The following is an 18,611-nucleotide window of genomic DNA, read 5'->3' as shown; positions in this document are numbered from 1 at the left end:
CCAAGTAATTCATTGAGAAAAATACTCCAGTTCAAGGCATCTTTGGAAAGCTCAAGCATTTTTTGGTCAGTTGGTTTAAATGCACTGCTCTGCACAGAGACTTATCCACCCATCCAGAAACCCTGACCCTACACAGTATTCATACATATTTGCACAGTATCATCCTTATCCAACTCTGACCCATTTCACTGATCAAAACAGCCCAGGACTTCCCTAAATCTTGCCTTTTGACTGCAAACTCCCTAAGGAATGAGCTGAGAAACCTCTGATCTGTACAGACATGAGCCCACTAATGAGGATGCAAGGACTGCCCCCTCCCAGGGAGGCCTGCTGTTCATGCATGTTTTGCCATTTGTCCACTCATTAGACAGTTTTCTTTCTTACTTCGTATTTTAAGCACAGCATTAAAATGCAGCAAACTTCCAATGCTTCTGCTGCTAACAGTAGAGCATATAGTTGCATTTCAACAAAATGGAAAACAATAAACATAATCTCTAATAAATCTATGCTGATGAGCAAAGCAAAAGGTGAGCAGACTTTTAAACTATTAAACCAGGCTATCTGTGCACTGAATGGTTTGGGGTCCCCTGAATGGGTCAGCAATACTTATGATTCAAGCTAAGAACAGCCAAAACCTCTGCAAAACACATGCACAACTGCACTTTTTCCAAAACTAAATCACTTCAAATTTCCCCATTTCTTTGGAGCCAGCATTCGCCTTGCTGCTCACAGATTTCTCTGCAGAGAGGTTCTGCAGCTTGCTCTTTCTTTGGTCCAGAGAGGGCCGAGACAGCCAGGGCTGCCCCAAGATCATAAGAGATGCTGAAGGACAGTGACTCAATTTTTCAAGTTTCCTGTCAATAAATCTCACATCCCTGTCAGCTATGTCTAGGTCTTGGTCTTGAGGTGGCACCCTGTAAACCACCCTGCATGGCCAGGTATTAAGATTATTTCAGTTATCTGTTGTCTGCCCAATAAACAGAGGACCCAGGAAAAGATTCCTAAACATGACCATGAAGGAAAAAGTATTCTCTAACTACCAACAGGGCTAATGAACTTGCAGAGATCACTTTGATCTTTGGTAGGATACAGCCTCCCTGCTTGCATTATTAATGACAAACAAGGCTGTAATCAAAAACCAATCCTCTCTGCTTCCTTTGAATGAAGGCTGGCTTCCAAACTCCACAAACTCTGCCCCTCAGCCTGTTGCTGAACACCCTGACAAAAGCAGTGTAGGGAAATCAGCATTGTTGCCTCAGCCAAGCCAACTCTGACTTGCATTCAGCAATAAGCAATTAAATGGGTTCTTTTGCCTCATGTGCCTGTACAGCCTGTACATGCTGTAAACGCTTCAACCTCAATTGACTCCTTGCTAAATGATTTTCCTTTGTTGAAATGATGCTGATGCAGCTCCCGATTCAAATTCTTAGTTAAAATGCAATTTTTTCTTAACATTTCCTGGCTATAGTTGGTAATTGACTCCTAATGGACTCTGTCATGGTTGAAATGATGCTAGTGCAATAACAGAAACTGCTTCTCTGCCCACCCTGGTGTGCCTATGCACTACATGCCAGCAGACAGGCCCCAGCCAACATTTAGGGGTGGACTCCCTCACCTTGGCATCCTCAGCATCTTTCCAGCCCCATTCTCTAGCCTTCTTTTTCTCATGACCACCAATGACAAACTGTTTTCTCTACAGGGAGATATACCGGCCATGGCTGAGCTTTCCCAGAACAACCCTTAAGGGAATTCAATGCACAAGGTGCCCAGTGATATACTCATCACACAGCAGGGAAACACATGGGACATGACACAGCAAAAGAGTGTTTTGAGGAAGTGGTGGCCATTAGGCAGACTTCAAGCAATAACTGTCCAGAATTCACTGCTTCCCTCCCCTCTTTGTAAAGAATCTTTTGGAGAAAAATGGCACAAGCACTCTTTGTTCACAAGGGGGAAGGACAGGAATTCCCAGGGACTCACTGGAAACATCTCAAGTTTTTTTTTAACAGCCCTTTCCTACTCAAGGTGCTGAATTTAGATCAGTCCTCCTCTTTCCAAAAAGGTAAACTGAGGCAGCATCAAATGTGAAATGAAAGCTGTGTTCTCAGTTCCTTAGACTGCAGCTCAGCTTATGGAGAAACAGCAACAGCTCCCAGAATACAGGAGTCCCACAGCAGGGCTGCTCTGATTACAGCTGAGGATCAGGGGAAGGGCATGTACTGAACTTGGGGAGATGATGCTGAGATCCAGGAGCTGGGGAAGAAAGGAAAACTTGAACTAGATAAAGAATCCAGGTGAAAGACAATGGGTTTGTGGGCCAACCCTACACAGCAATAACAGAATACACTTGGAAGAAGCAAGATGTTTCTCCTTGCCACAGTGCATGAATGGTTAGCATTATTTCACCCCTTTTCTCAGGCATGGAAAGAGAAACAGGACTTAAACTAGCATTTTTCAAATGGGGGAGACCAAGAGCACATCAGAGGACACTGACAATGGTTGCCTTACACCAATCTGCCTTCCAAAGATGTAACAAAAAACATCTGCCAAAAGGCAGCCAGCAGTTACTCCCCCCACTCAAAAAGGGCCTGATCCCCATAGGACTTCTGCAGAAAACATGTTACCTAGGCAGAGCATAAACAGGGTAAAGGGGGGGAAAAAAAAAAAAACAGAAATATTTACAGGTTTCTCTGTCTCCTTCTTCTGTGGCAGCTTCTTCTTGGGAGCCTTGCGCTCAGCACGCCGCTGCTCAGTGGTGGTGTCAGCAGCTGTGATGAGCTTCTGCAGGTCTTGGGTTCTCTTTTCTCTCTCTTTCTTCCTGGTTTCAATTTTGCGGAGCTCCTGGATGAGGTATTCTTCTTCTGCCACCTGCAGACCAGAGCATGTCAGAGCAGTCAGGGAGAAGAGGAGGCCTGGCAAGGCAAGGGAGCCATCTACCGATAACAGCTCTGCCCTGGGCCAGCCCAGGAATGGTTTTATGCTCCTGCCTATTTGTAGAGCATGTTACACTCCATAACCTTACCCTGCACCCATGGCAATGCCACTCTACAATCTGGCAGGTACTGTATCACAACATTCATGATGCACCCTTCAACAATCTATAAATTACTAATCCCATCTTCCAGAGACCAACAGCACAGGCAGAAGGGTTAAAAAGCCCATACATGCTTACTTGAAAATACGGTGTTATGAAAAGCTGGCTCCCCTCCCCAGACATAGCATATAGAATCCAGAACAGTTATGCCTAGTACTGACACCTATCAATGGGGGGAAGAAGCAGAGTAAGTCACATATGAACTTGTCCTTGGAGGGAACTAACTGAAAAGGATGGTCTCCCCCAGCCTATGGAGAACACACTTCCTTAATCTCTGAACTGTAGCACCATTACATGGCTTCAACATAGAGAAGAAGTAAGCATGCAGATTTAGTCTTCTATGTTTTCTGGAAAGATTTTTAAATAAATAATTCTCTCAAATAAATAACTCTCTTTCCACAAGACTCCTGTACTCCTAAGGACACTCAGAATTTGCTTCTATCAGAGGACTAATACAGTCAGTGTCACTGAGAAGGTCCTGACAGTTACCAGAGACCATTACTCTGCTCATGTAGGCCTTTCTTCTGGATAGTCACATTTCTCAATTACTGTCCTTTCAAACTCCTTAAAGGGACAAAAGCTGTACCCAGGTGTTGCTTTTCTCTTGTCCAGCACTTCTTTATCTTTCCTACCCTCTGGCCTGCATCATACATCTACTAATTCAACTTATCAATCTTCTGGAGAAATGATGCTCTCTTCCCCAGGTTACCTGTTCTGGTGTCCTATTGTAAAGCCTTTCCAGCTGTTCCTTCCTTCGTCTCTCATGGCCAGCATCAAAGACTGGGATTTTTAGGTCTGTGCCTGGAGCTGCACGGATGTTTGCCAGCTTGGCACAAATGTGGTAATACCGTTCCTTCAGGTCCTCCACTGACCTTTTCTGTGGAAGACATCACAGGAGGAGAACATTATGGCAGAACTAAGCAAAACTTTGCAGTAGCCACCTAAGGACCACGGGCTGAAGGAGGTCATGTACAGTACAAAACACAGTGCCTGGGAGGAAGACCAGCAGAGGCCCTTGCAGGTGCCAGGGGAACAACAGGGAAGGAGGAGTTTCTCAGCAAGCTGAATGAATTAACTGTCATGGGTTCACAGCTATGGCTTTAAAAACACCCACCAAAAGATCCAACACTGCTGAGGGTTTAGAGACAATACAGCAATGAAGCATCCTGAGTAGTGAAGATAAAAGGATGCAAGGAGAGTTGAGAGGAGAAAGCCTGTGAGCAGGAAACTGCAGCAAATGTGCAGGTCTCAAAATTGCTCCAGACAATGGTCATTGGAGTCAGAGCCAAGAAGGAAGGTATCAGCTGCATCAATTCACTGCCCATGATTTCATGAAGTCTGAGCTGTGTTCCATTAACCCAAGCACAAAAGACTTTGGACTGTTCAGCTGGGCATACTGTTATTTTACTTTGCTACAGGCGCTTCATGTGAGCATTTCAGAGGATAACAGAAGCAGCATTTAGAGCTGTTCTGTAGATGTCACATCATTCCCTATGCCACCAGGAGGCATGGAAGCAGTATAGGAGATCAGCAATCATGACTCCAGAGTTGCAATTTCAGACAGCTGACAGTCCATTTCACAGCAGAGATGATGGAAACCTGCACCATGTCACACCACAAGACAGGAGCAGCACCACGGAGAAGTCCCAGCCTCCAGGGTTCACTGGCAGATCCTTCTCCAAGGGCCTGCACTGAAATCCAAAACACCTAGCCTGCTCAAATAAACTCTCCAGCTGCCTTATCTTCAAGGAAAAACAAGCTGTTCTCCTGGCAGATGCAAACCTTCTAACTTTCTAATAAAACACAACAGGGAATGAGAACAAGTCACAGTGGATTTAATTACAAACAAAGCAAGCAGCAATGCCTTGTGCTGGGAATTCAATATTCCTTGCTGCCAATAATTCATTATTTTCCCCTAATTAAGCTGATATAAAGGGTAATTTGGTCTTTCAAGTGCAGAAAACCCTGCACATGCCATATCAGCAGGTTTCTAGCAGCAGCTTGGCCCCCAGGACTCACCTTGAACTGCTGGTGATCGTAGCGGTCGTGAATGACCACAAAGCGCAGATCAAAGCGCCGAGCCAGGTCAAAGAGATGATCTGTCTCAGCTTTGGTCCACGCATCGTCATGGAGGTACATCTGGTACTCCTGCTCTGAGTACACAGGAACCTGCACTGTCTGTGGAGAGAAGAGAAAACCATTGCAAATTAATTGCAGCACTGCCCTCCTCACTGCCAAGATACCTGAGCCAAGAGCTCAGCACTGACAGGAGGTGGCCGCAGGACCCTGAACAATGAGTCCTGATAGGAAACATGAGGAGTAGGCAGAGGACTTGATATGGAGCAATGTGTGGCCATAATGAGACACTCAGGGAAGCCTACCAGGAACTGCTGCCTAGGAGGTTGAAACCTATTTCAGATGGTTGACACAAGCAGAGGTCAGCAACCCACATCCTGACTATGGGTTTCAAAATTTCAGACTAACATGACAGTGAAACCAAGGTTCAGCCAGCCTCCCTGCATTCCTCCCATACAGCAAAACCAATACCTTGGCACAAAGTGCTCTGACAATTAACTCTTTACTTGGGTTGGGACATGCTCACTTGTACAGGAAGAACAGGAAAGGCAAGGAGCAGTAATCCCCAGCCTTTAGCACACCTTCTGCTTTGATACTCAGACTATTTCTTTCATGTTTGGTGCAAACAGTATCATGAAGATCTTGAAGACTGTGTACTGTACAACTGAAGGCCATAAACTTGGTGAGCAACTTTGTCCCTCCCTTCTCCACAGACCTTTTCCCCAGCAGAATGACAGAACCAAATGACAGTCTAACTCTCAAAGTGTCCCAGGTGCCTAAAAGATCAAGCCCACACTACTGTCCCCAGCCTGGAACTGCTCTGCAAGGGCTCTATCCAGAACACAGCTGTCACATGAGTACTAAAGAAATAGCAAAAATACTTACCATATTAGGGGAAATCCTAGCATGTGATAAAGCAAAAGTGTAAATAAGCCTGTAATTTCCTCCCTTATTCCCCTCATTCACTTCCTCAAGTAGCAAAACTTTGCTCAGCCTGAGGAGATCCTGCCTTAAGAAGAAAACTGTGTGCATGCAAGCAGCAGATGTGCTTCAACACTTCTGTGGTTTTGTGTCCTGTCACCAGAATAGTTATCCTCATGAGCTCCATACAGCTTGGAGGAGCATTTCTGAGCCTCCAGATAACAGCTTCTTTAGATCTACTGCCCTTCCTCTACCATTTAGACACAGAAACTCAAAGGCAAAGCAGATCTCTTGCAGATGCACTGAGCCTCAAGCTTCAAGTACCACTTCTGCCAGGAGTAAAGCCATCTTATCAGACACTCTAAGGATGTCCCACACATCATGAAACAAAATAATCTCTAGAGGAGCACACATACATGAGAAGAGCCAGCAGGGCCCTCTGCAGTGCATGGAAGGGAAGGTGGAGGATGCTCATCAGATAAGAGAATGCAAGAAGAGCAAAGCTCCAAAACACTTTCTCAGCCCCCATTCATGGCTGCTCAGGTGAGAACCACTGAGAACTCAGAAGGTGGGAAGAGATGGAAAGCTTGAGACAACCACCAGCTGACTATACATTCAAATGCAACATAACCATGAAAAGGCAAATACGACCCCCAGAGAGGGATTTCCAGCAGAAACTGGCACTGTTTCAACTGCACAACAAGAATACTGGCAGGAATACCAACAACAACACTACTGATCCCTGGTCAGGAAAGATGCACTGAAATGGAAACAAGTACAAAGAGCATGAGTAATGGGGTGGTGAGCTTGTCTTCCCACAGCAGACTGGAGGAGAATGCAGCCTAGCAAAAGATGTTTGAAAGAGAATCTGACTTCAGGCTTCAAGTATGCTAGATGAAATGAAAGGAATACTCATGGGAAGAAAAGAACAACTGAAATAAGAACAAAGAAATTGACTTGCAAAGAAAAGCCAATTTAACATGGAAAATTTAACCTGGAAATGAAATGGAGCAAAGACAATCTACAAGAGCTTCCCAAGGAAGCACAGGGGCAGGAAAAGCCAAGTGCTTTTCAAAAGGAACTTGATCAGTTTATGAAAGGGACTAGATTGTGGCAGGACCTGAAAGAGCCAAGAGGAGGATTCAGTGGCCCAGAAAATCTCTCTCTCAACATTTCACACTATAAACTCACAAAATTATCAGTATTAAATTAGCTGAAACTGCTCAGCATCCTGGAGCCACAAGACAGCTTTGTGAAAACATCAGCACAATGCCTAATAGAGGTGAAAATACAAACCAAACAGTAAAAATTATGAGGAAAACAGAGAAAAACAGCTCACATAAATCCACCATGGTCTCGTAAGGAGAACAAGCACTCCTAGTCCACCCATTTCAAAAGAAAGGATATTTGAGAACAAGGGAGTGCACAGGAGGGCATGTCACATTACAGAAAACACAGTACACAGCAAGGACAATTTACTACATGATGGAACACAAGCTCTCAGAGGGACTAAACCTCAAGGCAGCAGTTTGAAATGAGCACAAGAAAGCACCTTGCACACCACACAAGATTAACCTGAAGAACTCATTAGCATGGGTTACTCACGAAGCAGCTTTCTGCCCTGAATGTACCCAGCAAGAATTATTAAACACAAATTTCAAATTAAGAACTCCTTAAGCCAAAGACCACCAGAAGGTAGGAAAATAAGTATTTGCCCCATTCTCACACTCTTTCGCTAAGCCTTTACTGATGGTAGCCAAAAAAACCAGTATTGGCTGAGAGAAGGCTTTGCTCTAACACCAGCAAAGCTGCTTTTATACTCCTATTTCACATCCTGAAACAAGGCTCAGTGTATATGGCAAAACCCAAGTTCACATTTTGGATCTCACAAAAAAAAGGAGGGAATTGTACTGGAGACTGGAAGCATAGAGAAAAGGGAAAGCAACTGAGCAGTGACCCAGAAGCTTGGTTAAAGAGCCTGAGTGACCAACAGGACAGACTACACAGAAAACAGGCTCATGCCAAGGGGAGGGCAAGATTCAGCCAGAGGTATCAAGTATGTGAGAAGAAACCCATGAAAGAAAAGTAAATTTCCTCTGATAAAGCAAAAATGTCTGCAAAACTCTTCATCAGTGCCTTCAACTTTCTCAACTACAGCACCACAAGGATAACAACTTGCTCCTGGTATCATGTAATTGTGCATTTGCAGATGGCAGAGGTCTGTACCACTAATCTAAAGGTTACAGCCTTGCTGAAGGCTCTTCTGTGTGTCAGTTCACAGTACTTGATAAAGCTAAGGAAACGAGAATCATATAATTAAAACACCCATATGTGATGTGTGGCCCCCTCTGATAAACTCAGTTGAACTCAGCCAAAACCAGTTCCAGCAGTAGAGTCTTAGAGACAATTAGCCTCACAAAGTTTCGCTCAGACAGCTAGGTAGGTGCCTCGACTAAGTGAGTCATACTTCAGACTTCCACCCCAGACATCAGAGAAGAGATACCACAGGAGGCTCTTACCAATGTCCCAGCTAGAGGAAAAGCATCAGTCAGAGCTTGAGCCTTCTAACATATAAGGTCAACCAACCACTTAACTCTGCAGGAAGCCAAGCTTTGTTAGAGCTGATGCTCTGTGGGTTACAAACTTAAAATATTGTATACGGTTACACACAAGCAGAGCTTTTGTGGAATCATGTTAACACACAGTTTTTTCACTCTTTCAGATTTGCATCATGAAGGGAGTTAAATTACATTATGGAAGCACCCTAACTCTGCTCCTTCCTAACTTTGGAGGTCCTGACTTTGAAGTCTAAATCTTGATGTAGTTTTCTTTGTGCATACACATGAAAGGCCCAGCCACTCAAAGCAGATACATCTGGGACAAAAGACAGCAGGAGATTACAACAACACATTGTGGCAATTTAATGTAAGACGCAAAGAACAGGGGACTGCACCACACTGATACCATGAGAGCAATTTCAGAGGGAACAGCAAAGTAATTCAGCATCTGTGCTGGAATCTGGCCAAGAGGTTGCAAGCCACCTTTTTGGCCATGAAGCTCAAGCGATTTTTTTCATACTGAGCAAAATAACAAGACTTACGACTTTTATGTCTCACTCAGAATAGAATACCTTTTACTATCCTGAGCCTGTAATCAGGGGAAAGACGTTGGTCAGGAACAGAGGTAGATATCACGAGTCCTCCTCACCAAATCCATGACTACACACCTGAAACACTGGGGTCTCTAGCAAGCTCTGACCACATACAAAGCCCACTTTGCCTGAATGATTTGGAGATATCAGTCCATGGTCAAATGGCTGCAGGTCACGCTGCAATTCAAAACACAATTACCAAATCTAACTTCACTTGTTGAAAGAATCAACTTCCTGTCCGGACAGCCAAGAAACTGAAGGGTATTTTCCAGCTGCTATTTATATGCTTTTGTTTGAAAGTGCTCCCACTTACTTTATTAAATCTGGCAAAAGGGTAATCCTTCCCTTCCTCTGCTGCTCTCCTCCAGTGGTAGAACATTGCTCCATCTTTCCTCGCCGGGTTGGTGAAAGGCATCCACTTCCACGGCCGGACTTTCTTGGAGCCCAGTTTTGCTTTGACTGTTCGATAACCCTGAGTTGTATCACTTGGCAGCAGTGGAGGTGCATCCCTGTGATGGAGAAAAGTGCTGGTGATGAGAAGCAAGGAGCAGCCCAAGACAAACCCAAAGAGATTTTAGGCTCAGAACTCTTTTTGCAGATATAAAAGCAGGTGCTATTCCCAGTTGAGATCAAGAAAGAATTAGATACAAAGAGCACCAGTTTGTCTGCATTACACTATTTTGCCTGTATCAAATTAATTTACTATATCAAGCAAACCTCTCAAATTTAGAAAAGAGAAAACAGACACTGTCCATGACTAAGAGAAGACCTCAAGCACGGGCCAAGCACAAAGGGGAATCAATCTGGGAAGCGAGACTGCCCTGGTTTCAAGAGGATGCTGTCCTGCCACCAAAAGCCCAGGCCACCCCACAACCTGCAGAGATGACCACGTGCTCTTACTTTTTGTCAGAATAGAGAAGTGCATAAACTTCTCGGTGCATTCCTTCTGGCCTCTTAAACGTCAATGTCTCTGAAGATTTCTTGGATTTTTTCTGAAACAAAATAAATGCACTTTAGATTCAGAAGCAGAAAATCCTGAGGGAACATTAAAACTGTATAACTTGGTGCCTTGTGATGGTTTTTACTTTTATCTGGTTTTAAACACCTTGAATTTCTCCAGGAGAGTGCTTGTTCCTGGTGGAAGACACTGACAGACAGAATGTACCCACTTTCAGTGATAGGGCTCACCAGTACCCACATTTGCTCTTGCTGATAACACACTTAAATTCCAAGCTGAACATCTGGCTGTAGATTGCAGGGGCTGGTGCACTAAGTCTTTTCTTACTAGGCAAGCACTGTCCTCCCTCAGAGGTATTAATCATTTAATTAAGTGATTCTCTACCTTTTCTAGAAGATAGAAAGGAAGAAATGTCTTCCCAGTTTTTTATAGATTTTGTCACTTCGTTCTGCAGCAGTTTCAGTTTTTACCATCTGTGATTAAAATCTTGCAGTAGCCCCTTAGCAAAACCCCCAGTATCATCTACCAAAGTTCTCTGGTCCCAGCTCCAGTCTCCCATTTACACAGCAAACAATTTTTTTGACAGTTTCTTCATGAGAGGAATTCAGTGTACACAACTCAACCTGGCCCCTAAACCCCTGACAGAACTGATGGTCTCTAAATCACAGTCCAACTCATACTTATATACAAGTTTATCAGTAATTAACTGTATCAGCTGATCAGCTTTGGATTCAGGTAGGTACAGTAACAGCAACACTAAGAAGGTACACTTTATTTAAAGAGGGAAAAGTTTACTGAGCATTTTGTCTAACTGCATCATGTTTATAACTACTAGCCCAGTCACTACTATTACATACTTGTTTACTATATCTCTACCAAATTTTAAATCAGAATATTTTTCAGTAGTAAAACTAACACTGCATCATAAATTGTGTTCAATCTATACAGCCACCTTTATTAAGCAAATTCAAGATTCCAATGAAAAAATAAGTTCTTGTCATTTTAGACTACAACTACTTTCCATAAAACTTCATGACATTATATCAGCACCTTTTCATCCCTAATCAAACACCTTTCTCCTAGTGTGTCCATCACTTTGCCCAGGAGCAATGCAAGGCCAACCAAGGCAGTTACCCACAGGTCACCACACACCCTGTGTGAACACAGGCTTCTGGAATTGCCCCAAAGTTCCCAGATTTATTAAAAGTTAATATCAGCAGGCCAGAGATCAGCTCAGCCAACTCTTTTAGGAGTTGAGACCAAATTACTTGGTCATGCTGATTTAAATGTTTTTATGCCTAGTAATTTTTATTTTAACATTCTCAGTCACTAATGGACTGGAAAGGACTTCATGGTTCTCTTGTGATTTCAAGACATCAATCTGTTTCTTTTCTAATTGAGAACAGATCTATTTCCTGAGCGAGTGCTGCACTGTTATGAGCAACTTTGCACTCTCCATGTGATAACAGCTTACACCTTTAGTTTGGCTTAGTTTCAGTACTTGCAAAAATTCAGAATGTTTCATTCAAGTGGCCTCCTGCACCCTTCTCTTCCTCTCTTTTCCCATTACAGTAAACTTGAGGAAAAAACCATCTTGGTCCCTGCTCCAAAGAGACAGTCAGCAACCAGTACTCCTTTGGCACTCTGCTGCCCTAACACACAAGCACATTTAAATCAAAGATCTCACAACTCCAAACACTCAGTCGAAACACTGCAGACTGAATCCAGCCAACAGGCTGCTCACCAGTCACTGTTCACCAACACAGCTGATAACTGTGTGGGAATTTTGACATTTCAGCCTTTAAATGACTGAAACTCACTAGCTTTCCATTACACCAATTATACTGTGCCTTGCCCTAGCAAGGCAGTGAAACCACAGTGCTTCTCTTCAGAAGCAAATATTTCAGTGGAGGCAAACAGTAACAGCCAGGAAGTGCTTTTAGGGATGGGGTGGTTGTGTATGTTTAGTTTTGTTTTGATTTTTTTCCCCAAATACACAGGTTGTACTTCAAATCAGACTATCTCTGCACCAGAGAGCTCCCTGGGCTCATTTCAAAGCACCTCCACATCTCATAACTACTCCTAAATTGACCTTCCCAACACCTTGCAAAACATGGGACACCCACAACCTTGCTCAAATTGAAAACACAAAGACAAGAAGATACTGTAGCACATTACCACACAGAATGCAGCACATCATGTCACACATCCTTAACAGAGCTTACTAACTTGCCACATTCCCACAGGCAATGCATCCCAGTTGTCCAAAACCCCAGCCAAACACCTTCCCCACACAGGTTGGAAGAATTTTGTCATTCAGTCAAGTCAGACAATATTTTCTTTCTTCTAAAACAAGACTGGGTTATATTATTTCCATTTGCTTTGGGGCTAGGTACTTCACAAAACCGGAATTTTAGAGACAGCTGAGAATGTCCTGGAGCCTGGCCCAGCTCAGCAGGACACCGCTTACACAGCTCCAGCTTAAATCCCACACCAGATGCCATGGCACAGGTAACTAAGAAGGTACACGCGTTATTCCATCTTTTCTTCCAATATTCACCCCAAACACCACAAGCAAGGCCAGCAAGTGCCCAGAAATCACGCAGCAGCCCCTCAGGGCACTGCAGGTCACCTTATCCGAGTTGATGATGTCCTTTTTGTTGATGGTGCCCGTGTTCTCTGACTCCACGCCTCCCAGCTCCAGGATGTCCCGTACATCTGCCCCCGTCGCCATGTCTCCGCCTGCCCTCTGGCCTTCTCTGCGCCGTCCTGTCCGTCCCCTCCAGCTCTGGGAGGGCGGAAAACCGGGGGTCGGGGGTTAAGTGCCGCGAGGGTATCCCGGACTCATACAAACACGCGTAGGTGCGTGTGTGTACACATACACGCACGGATATCCGCGCACACGCACGCATATACACGCACACACACACTCACACACTTATATCTACATAGACACACACCCCCCTCGGCCGCCTCCCATCCCCCCGCCAGGCCCAACAACGGGGCCTTGCACCCGGCGGGTCCCGGAGGTTCCGCACGCCGCGCCCGCAGCCCGCAGCCCCGCGGGGGGATCCCGGGAGGCCCGTGGGAGAGCGAGCGGGACGCGGCGCTCCCCGCGCGGCCGCGGCCGCCCCGCTCCGAGCGGGACCCGCGCACCCACCGGCGCCGGCTCCGCGGCCACCGGGACGTGCGGCGCATACGGCGGCCCGGGCAGCGCCGCTTCCGCTCCCGCCAAGAGGCGCCCGGAAGTGCCCGGAGCGCTTTGGGGGACGCACCACGCGGGGAGGAGGGCGAAGGGTGGCGGGTTCGAGTCCCGCTGCTGGCGGGTGGTGGCCGCCTGGCCCGAAGCCGCCGCCGCCGCCGCTTTCCCGGCGGCCCCGCGGCAGCGCCCGGACCCGGCCGGGTCCCGGCACCCCCGCCCCGCTCAGGGCGCACAGCCCGCTGCAGTGCAGCTCGCTCCCGCGCCGGGAGGTGGCAGCACCGCCGCGCCCGACCGGCGCCTCCGAGCGCGGCCGCGGGGCGGGGACGGGGCGCCGCCAGTCCGCTCTGCGCCCGCCGCGGCCCGCAGGTGCCGCCACCCGGCCCTCGGGGGCTCTCGTGGTTCGCTGCTCTCCCAGGACTGACCCTAGCTTCCCGCAGAGCTCATGAGGAGTTTTCCCGTTTCCTTGCCCTGTCCCGTTCTCCCCGCCAGCCGTGCCGGGGGCCAGCCCGGTGCCGGGCACACTCGGGCTGCTGGTCTGGCTCCGTGTGCCACATGAGGCAGCCCGGAGGGAAAGTTTCATTAATAAGACCGTCCTGTTTCCTCTTCCCTGTGGGAAGAGATGGGGGAACAAGGAAAGGGGAGAAAACAGAGTGGGGCCAGGAGGGACTTCGAGAAATCACCTTCCTGCCAGATCGAGACACAGCAAAGCCGCCTGGCAGAGGTTTGCCTGGAGCAGGTGGTTTCTGCGCAAGGCACAGAGATACACTGGGACCTGCTGGCCACCTTGGATAGCCCAGAAAGGGGGAATCTCCTGTGCAGCCCTGGGATGAGCTGAGCCCCACTTGTTCTTGCATGGAATCCCTTAACGCAAGCCAGGCTGTGCCATTCCCATTTCCATGCTGCTGGTGAATCCCTCCCACGAGGACTGGCCTCTCTATCAGCGCCCAAGCAGTGCCAGCGTGCCATTATGGGAACTAGTGACACCCTCAGAGTTGTCCCCAGAAATCATTTAATCCCTTTTCTACCCCTCTCCTCACTACCCGGGATGGCTTTTAGCATCTTGGCCCTTCCAAAAGGATAGAACTGATCCTGAGGTTTTGCCTGTCCTGCCTATTTGCTCTCAGCTCTGCCTCATCCACTCAAGTCCTCCCCCATCAGTGTGTGTGGACATTGCTAATAATTTCTAGTACATTTCCTTGCTGTCTTACCACAGCAGGTCTGGAAGTGGGATCCGTACTCCCCCAAGGTGGGCTTGCAGCGGGAGACAAGGTTTTCCCAACTTTTGCAGTCTCTGCCTGCCTGGTAGGCCTGGCACTGCGGCTCCACGGAGAGCTTTGTAAGACCAAAAAAGGGGGCCTCGCTTTTTGTCACTCATGGCGGGTTGTTCACAGTCTGTTCGTCTTGTTAAACAGCACTTAAAGAAAACAAAAACCAGTTCCGAAAAATAAAACCCAGAGACAGATGGGCCATTCAGCGCATTTTTTGATTATATCTCCCACTTGTGCCTGCCTCCCCCACATCTCGGGAGCTGTGTCCCACCAGCAATTGTATGGACCTGCAGGTGAAACATTAGCTGGGTGCTTCTGCTAATGGGCTCATCAGCAGAGCAATTAGCACTGCTTCAGGGGGGACCTGGAGTTATTGTTTCTGGCCCGGAGTTATTGTTTCTGGCCACTGCATCCCAAAGCTTGCACAGAGCAAAGGGGAAAGGCTGGAAACCTGAGTCATGTACTTGGTCTGTCATTAAGAGTCCTGCACTGGGACTGTGCCCACATCTGACCACCAGGGTCCTGCCTCGCCAGCACACAGGGAGAATCGAGGGAATGCAGGGAGTCAGGGAAAGCCAGCAGTGAGGAGCCCAGTGCTTCTGTGCCCTGGAACTCTGGCATCACCGTCCTGTCACTGCAACACCATCACCCACCTCCAGCTGTCCTGGATACCAGGGATGTCTAGGGTACGGAGCCTGGGCGATCTGCCACCAAGCAGCTGGGGGAGAGATGTGGTCCCGGCTTTAGCCCTGGCAGAAAGGCCCCCTCCAGGCCAGCTCCTCACCCACCTCGGGATGCTGGGCAAGGATGCATCTCATGCCGTTTACCCATGCCCTGGCTGCCACACACGACCAAAGGTGGCCCCAGGTCAGAGGTGTGCGTGCCTTTGGACCAGGGCTCAGGGTGTGTGTGTCTCCCAGCCTGGCACCAGCGGAGGAGGACAAGTGCAAACACTGTGGCCAGTGGAGCAGGAGAAGGTTATCTGGGGCCCGGCAGTGGAAAAACTCTCGTTGTGTGACTAAGGCACAACAGCGCCAGGTGTGGGTCCAGGCAGGGCAAGTGAGCCGGGAGTTATCGCTTCCCGTGGGTTCAGGTGCCTGAAGCCAAATGTTTCCTAAGGGTGCGGTGACAGCCACGGCCCCGTTATCGTGGCACCTGGCCCACCCCAAGCAGCACGGACATGGGGACGGGTTGCTGGGCCTTCCCCCCGTGGCAGGAATGGGGCACTTCCCACTGCTCTTCCCATGGGAGACTCAAGCCCTGGGAACATACTTCAGCAGGGACACCTTGGTCCTGGGGACCCAAGCTCTGACCTCATGGTGAGGATTGGTTTGTGTCAGCCTGTGTCCAAGCACCCCCAAACTATCCTCCCACCCTGGAGCACCCAGGCTGCATCCCACCCACAGCACTCTTGTCCCTCCCCAGCTCTGTGCTGTCCCCAACTCTGTGCTGTCCCCACGGACCACAGCAACCCCAGGGTCAAGCCGTAGCTAAGAACCCTCAGATGTGCAACACTCCTTCTCCCAATGGATCAACAATCCCAGATCAGCTGTGGGACCTGTTGACTGTAGCAGGGGGGATCCCCATGAGCTGGGTCATCCCCAGACAATAGAAATGCACTCAAACTTCTCTTTCACCCCTCTCCAGCTTTGAAGACCACAGGCTCCTCTCTGGCAGGTGACTGCATGGTGCCAGGCCATACTATGGCCATGACTCAGACTTCTGCTGGGAGGTGTTTCTCCATACCTTGCTCCTTCCTTTACCCACTTGCCTCCTCATTGGACCAGGTCAGCTGTACCCCAAAACCATGGGGTTTAATAGTTATAGAGGATTCAGGGACCTGTGCAGTTCCTGGGGTCCTTTTTGACAGGAAGAGACCAAGGTGGAAAATGAAAGGAGGGAGGCATAGTCTAGCTCAGGGTTCTCCAGCTGACAGCAGGTGCACATACCACAGAGATTGCACCCCCAGCCATGCCTCCCTCAGTGCTGCCCAAGGTGTTTTCTTGCTGCCCTCATCACTTTGCAGGGCAGGCTTTGCTGGGGTCAAGACTGGCCTCCCTCCTCCAATGGAGAGTGTATCTTGGCCCAGGCAATTGGAAGAGGGTGTTCTTTATTAACAACAAATTAACCATAATTGTCTTTTCCACTACAGCCACTCATCTCCAGCCATGCGGTGATTCCCAGCCATGATGGTCCATTTGATTGCCATGCCCCATTGTGTGCCTGAAGGAGTGCCTTGCCCCAGGCACAGGGACCAAACCCAGAGCAGCTCTGTTTGGAGGAGCCACCTTCCCCTGCTCTCCTCCGTGTAAGGTAGCAGCAGCAGAGCCAGACCTCACTCCTGCCCTGGCGCAGCAATGATGAAAGGCAAGAAAGAGCTGGTTTGTGCTCTGATCTCAGAGCTGAACCTCAAAACAACCGTGAACCGTCACTCCAGCTCCCAGGATGCTTAGGGAGGACAGGACAGCAGAGCCAGCCTTTCCAGTGGGACAGGATGGTTGGAGAAATTCATCGTTCCCCTGGAAATAAAAATAATAATCATAATAAAAACACAAAGCCAGAGATTACCTATACGCACACAAACACGCAGGCACGCACTCTCCCCATCTGGCTTTGCCAGCCTGACTCATCGCTAATTCAAACAGCCCACACCTTTCCCTCTCCCTCCATGTGACGTTTGGAACAAGTCCCCAAGGAAGAGGCAGAAGTTTTGCCCCAGCTATCCCCTGGCATTGTAGCCTTGTCCTTGGGTTCTGGTGGTCCCAGAACAAGACTTCCCTAGTACCTCATCACAGACCACATGTGTCCCAGCAGTCTCCCCTCTCAGAAAGTGGGGCAAAGAGGGTGGAGGCAGCAGTGGAAAGGACAAGTGATTGAGCTGATGGATCTCAGACCTATAGATGCAGCCCCATGGTCCTGATCTCAGGCCTACAGGCAGAACACGATGTCCCAAGCTGCTGCCACCCTACCTGGAATCACCCATGCTTTTGTATCTGATCAAGGGCAGACCACAAGGCTGAGCGCTGGTCCCAGAACAGAGAGCCCAAAATCAAAATATTAGCCACTCCTCAGGGGAACATCAGACCTGCTCTGCCATTCCCATCTGAGCAGGAAAGAGTGGGATCGGCCCAGCTACATCCCACTTCCACTTGCAGGGCAATCAGCCCCAGGACACCCCCTAGCCCTGGCCAGCTGCTGGGGGTTGCAGTGGTGAACACAGGAGGAGGGAGCTGCCGCCACCACCACCCTGGGCCAGGGCATCATACAGCCTGTGTGCTCCCTGCACTGCCAGCATGGTGTCAGGTCTGGACAAGTTGCTGCCTTCAGAGGGATTCGTGCATCACAGGTAATCAGCTGTGGGAGGGAGGGAGGGAGGGATGGAGCCAGACCTGCTTGCTGAGCTCAGGACCTGCCAGCATGCCTGTGCTGAGTCACCACCTATTAACGCAGGGAAACCTCAGCACCTGAACCCCACCAAGCTGACAGGCCATCCCCAGGAGGACAGCAGAGACAGCACCTAGGACCAGGCAGCTGACACCAACCTCCCTCCTGGTTGTGACCACAAGGCCAGCACTGCAGAGCTCCCTCTGCAAGGCACAGTAGGACAGGACTGCTCAGGAAGAATTCAGGACCAGCAAGGCTCAGTTGAGTTTCGGCTGCCATTCTCCTTGGAGATGACTCACCGCAGGACCAGTCACACCATCCCAGTGCCACAATTGCCCCATCTGCAGATTAGGGAAACTGAGGCACAGGGAAGTGGGGTGACTCAAGAGCTGTTGCACAGGAGATGCTACTCAGATGCCGAGGCTTGGGCGTTCCCCATCGATCCTCCGCAGCTAACTTAAGCAGAAATGAACATCGATGTAAATATTTACTGACAAACAAGCTCAGCCTCACCCTCTCCTCTTAGAAGAAACCTTTAAAGTAAACTCTCCTGGCTC

General features: G+C 48.5%; 1 protein-coding gene across 2 annotated transcripts in view; it reads right to left on the bottom strand.

Moving 5' to 3' along the window:
- Window positions 1-13,424, bottom strand: part of DMAP1 (DNA methyltransferase 1 associated protein 1) — a 31,558-nt gene extending 18,134 nt beyond the window's left edge. The window contains exons 1-7 of one of the 2 annotated variants that reach the window (XM_056497893.1): window positions 13,361-13,424; window positions 12,833-12,988; window positions 10,143-10,234; window positions 9,556-9,751; window positions 5,114-5,272; window positions 3,804-3,971; window positions 2,683-2,868 (exon numbers count right to left, since the gene is read on the bottom strand). In XM_056497893.1, the coding sequence (XP_056353868.1) occupies window positions 2,683-2,868; window positions 3,804-3,971; window positions 5,114-5,272; window positions 9,556-9,751; window positions 10,143-10,234; window positions 12,833-12,934 (903 nt within the window). In that variant the 5' untranslated portion in view covers window positions 12,935-12,988; window positions 13,361-13,424. The other variant, XM_056497894.1, reaches the window with a different exon arrangement.
- Between the last annotated feature and the right edge of the window lie 5,187 nt (window positions 13,425-18,611).

This window comes from Oenanthe melanoleuca, chromosome 8, assembly GCF_029582105.1.
Source record: "Oenanthe melanoleuca isolate GR-GAL-2019-014 chromosome 8, OMel1.0, whole genome shotgun sequence".
Taxonomy (NCBI): domain Eukaryota; kingdom Metazoa; phylum Chordata; class Aves; order Passeriformes; family Muscicapidae; genus Oenanthe; species Oenanthe melanoleuca.
Note: the sequence above shows the minus strand (reverse complement) of the source record. Positions and strands in the feature narration are given on the sequence as shown.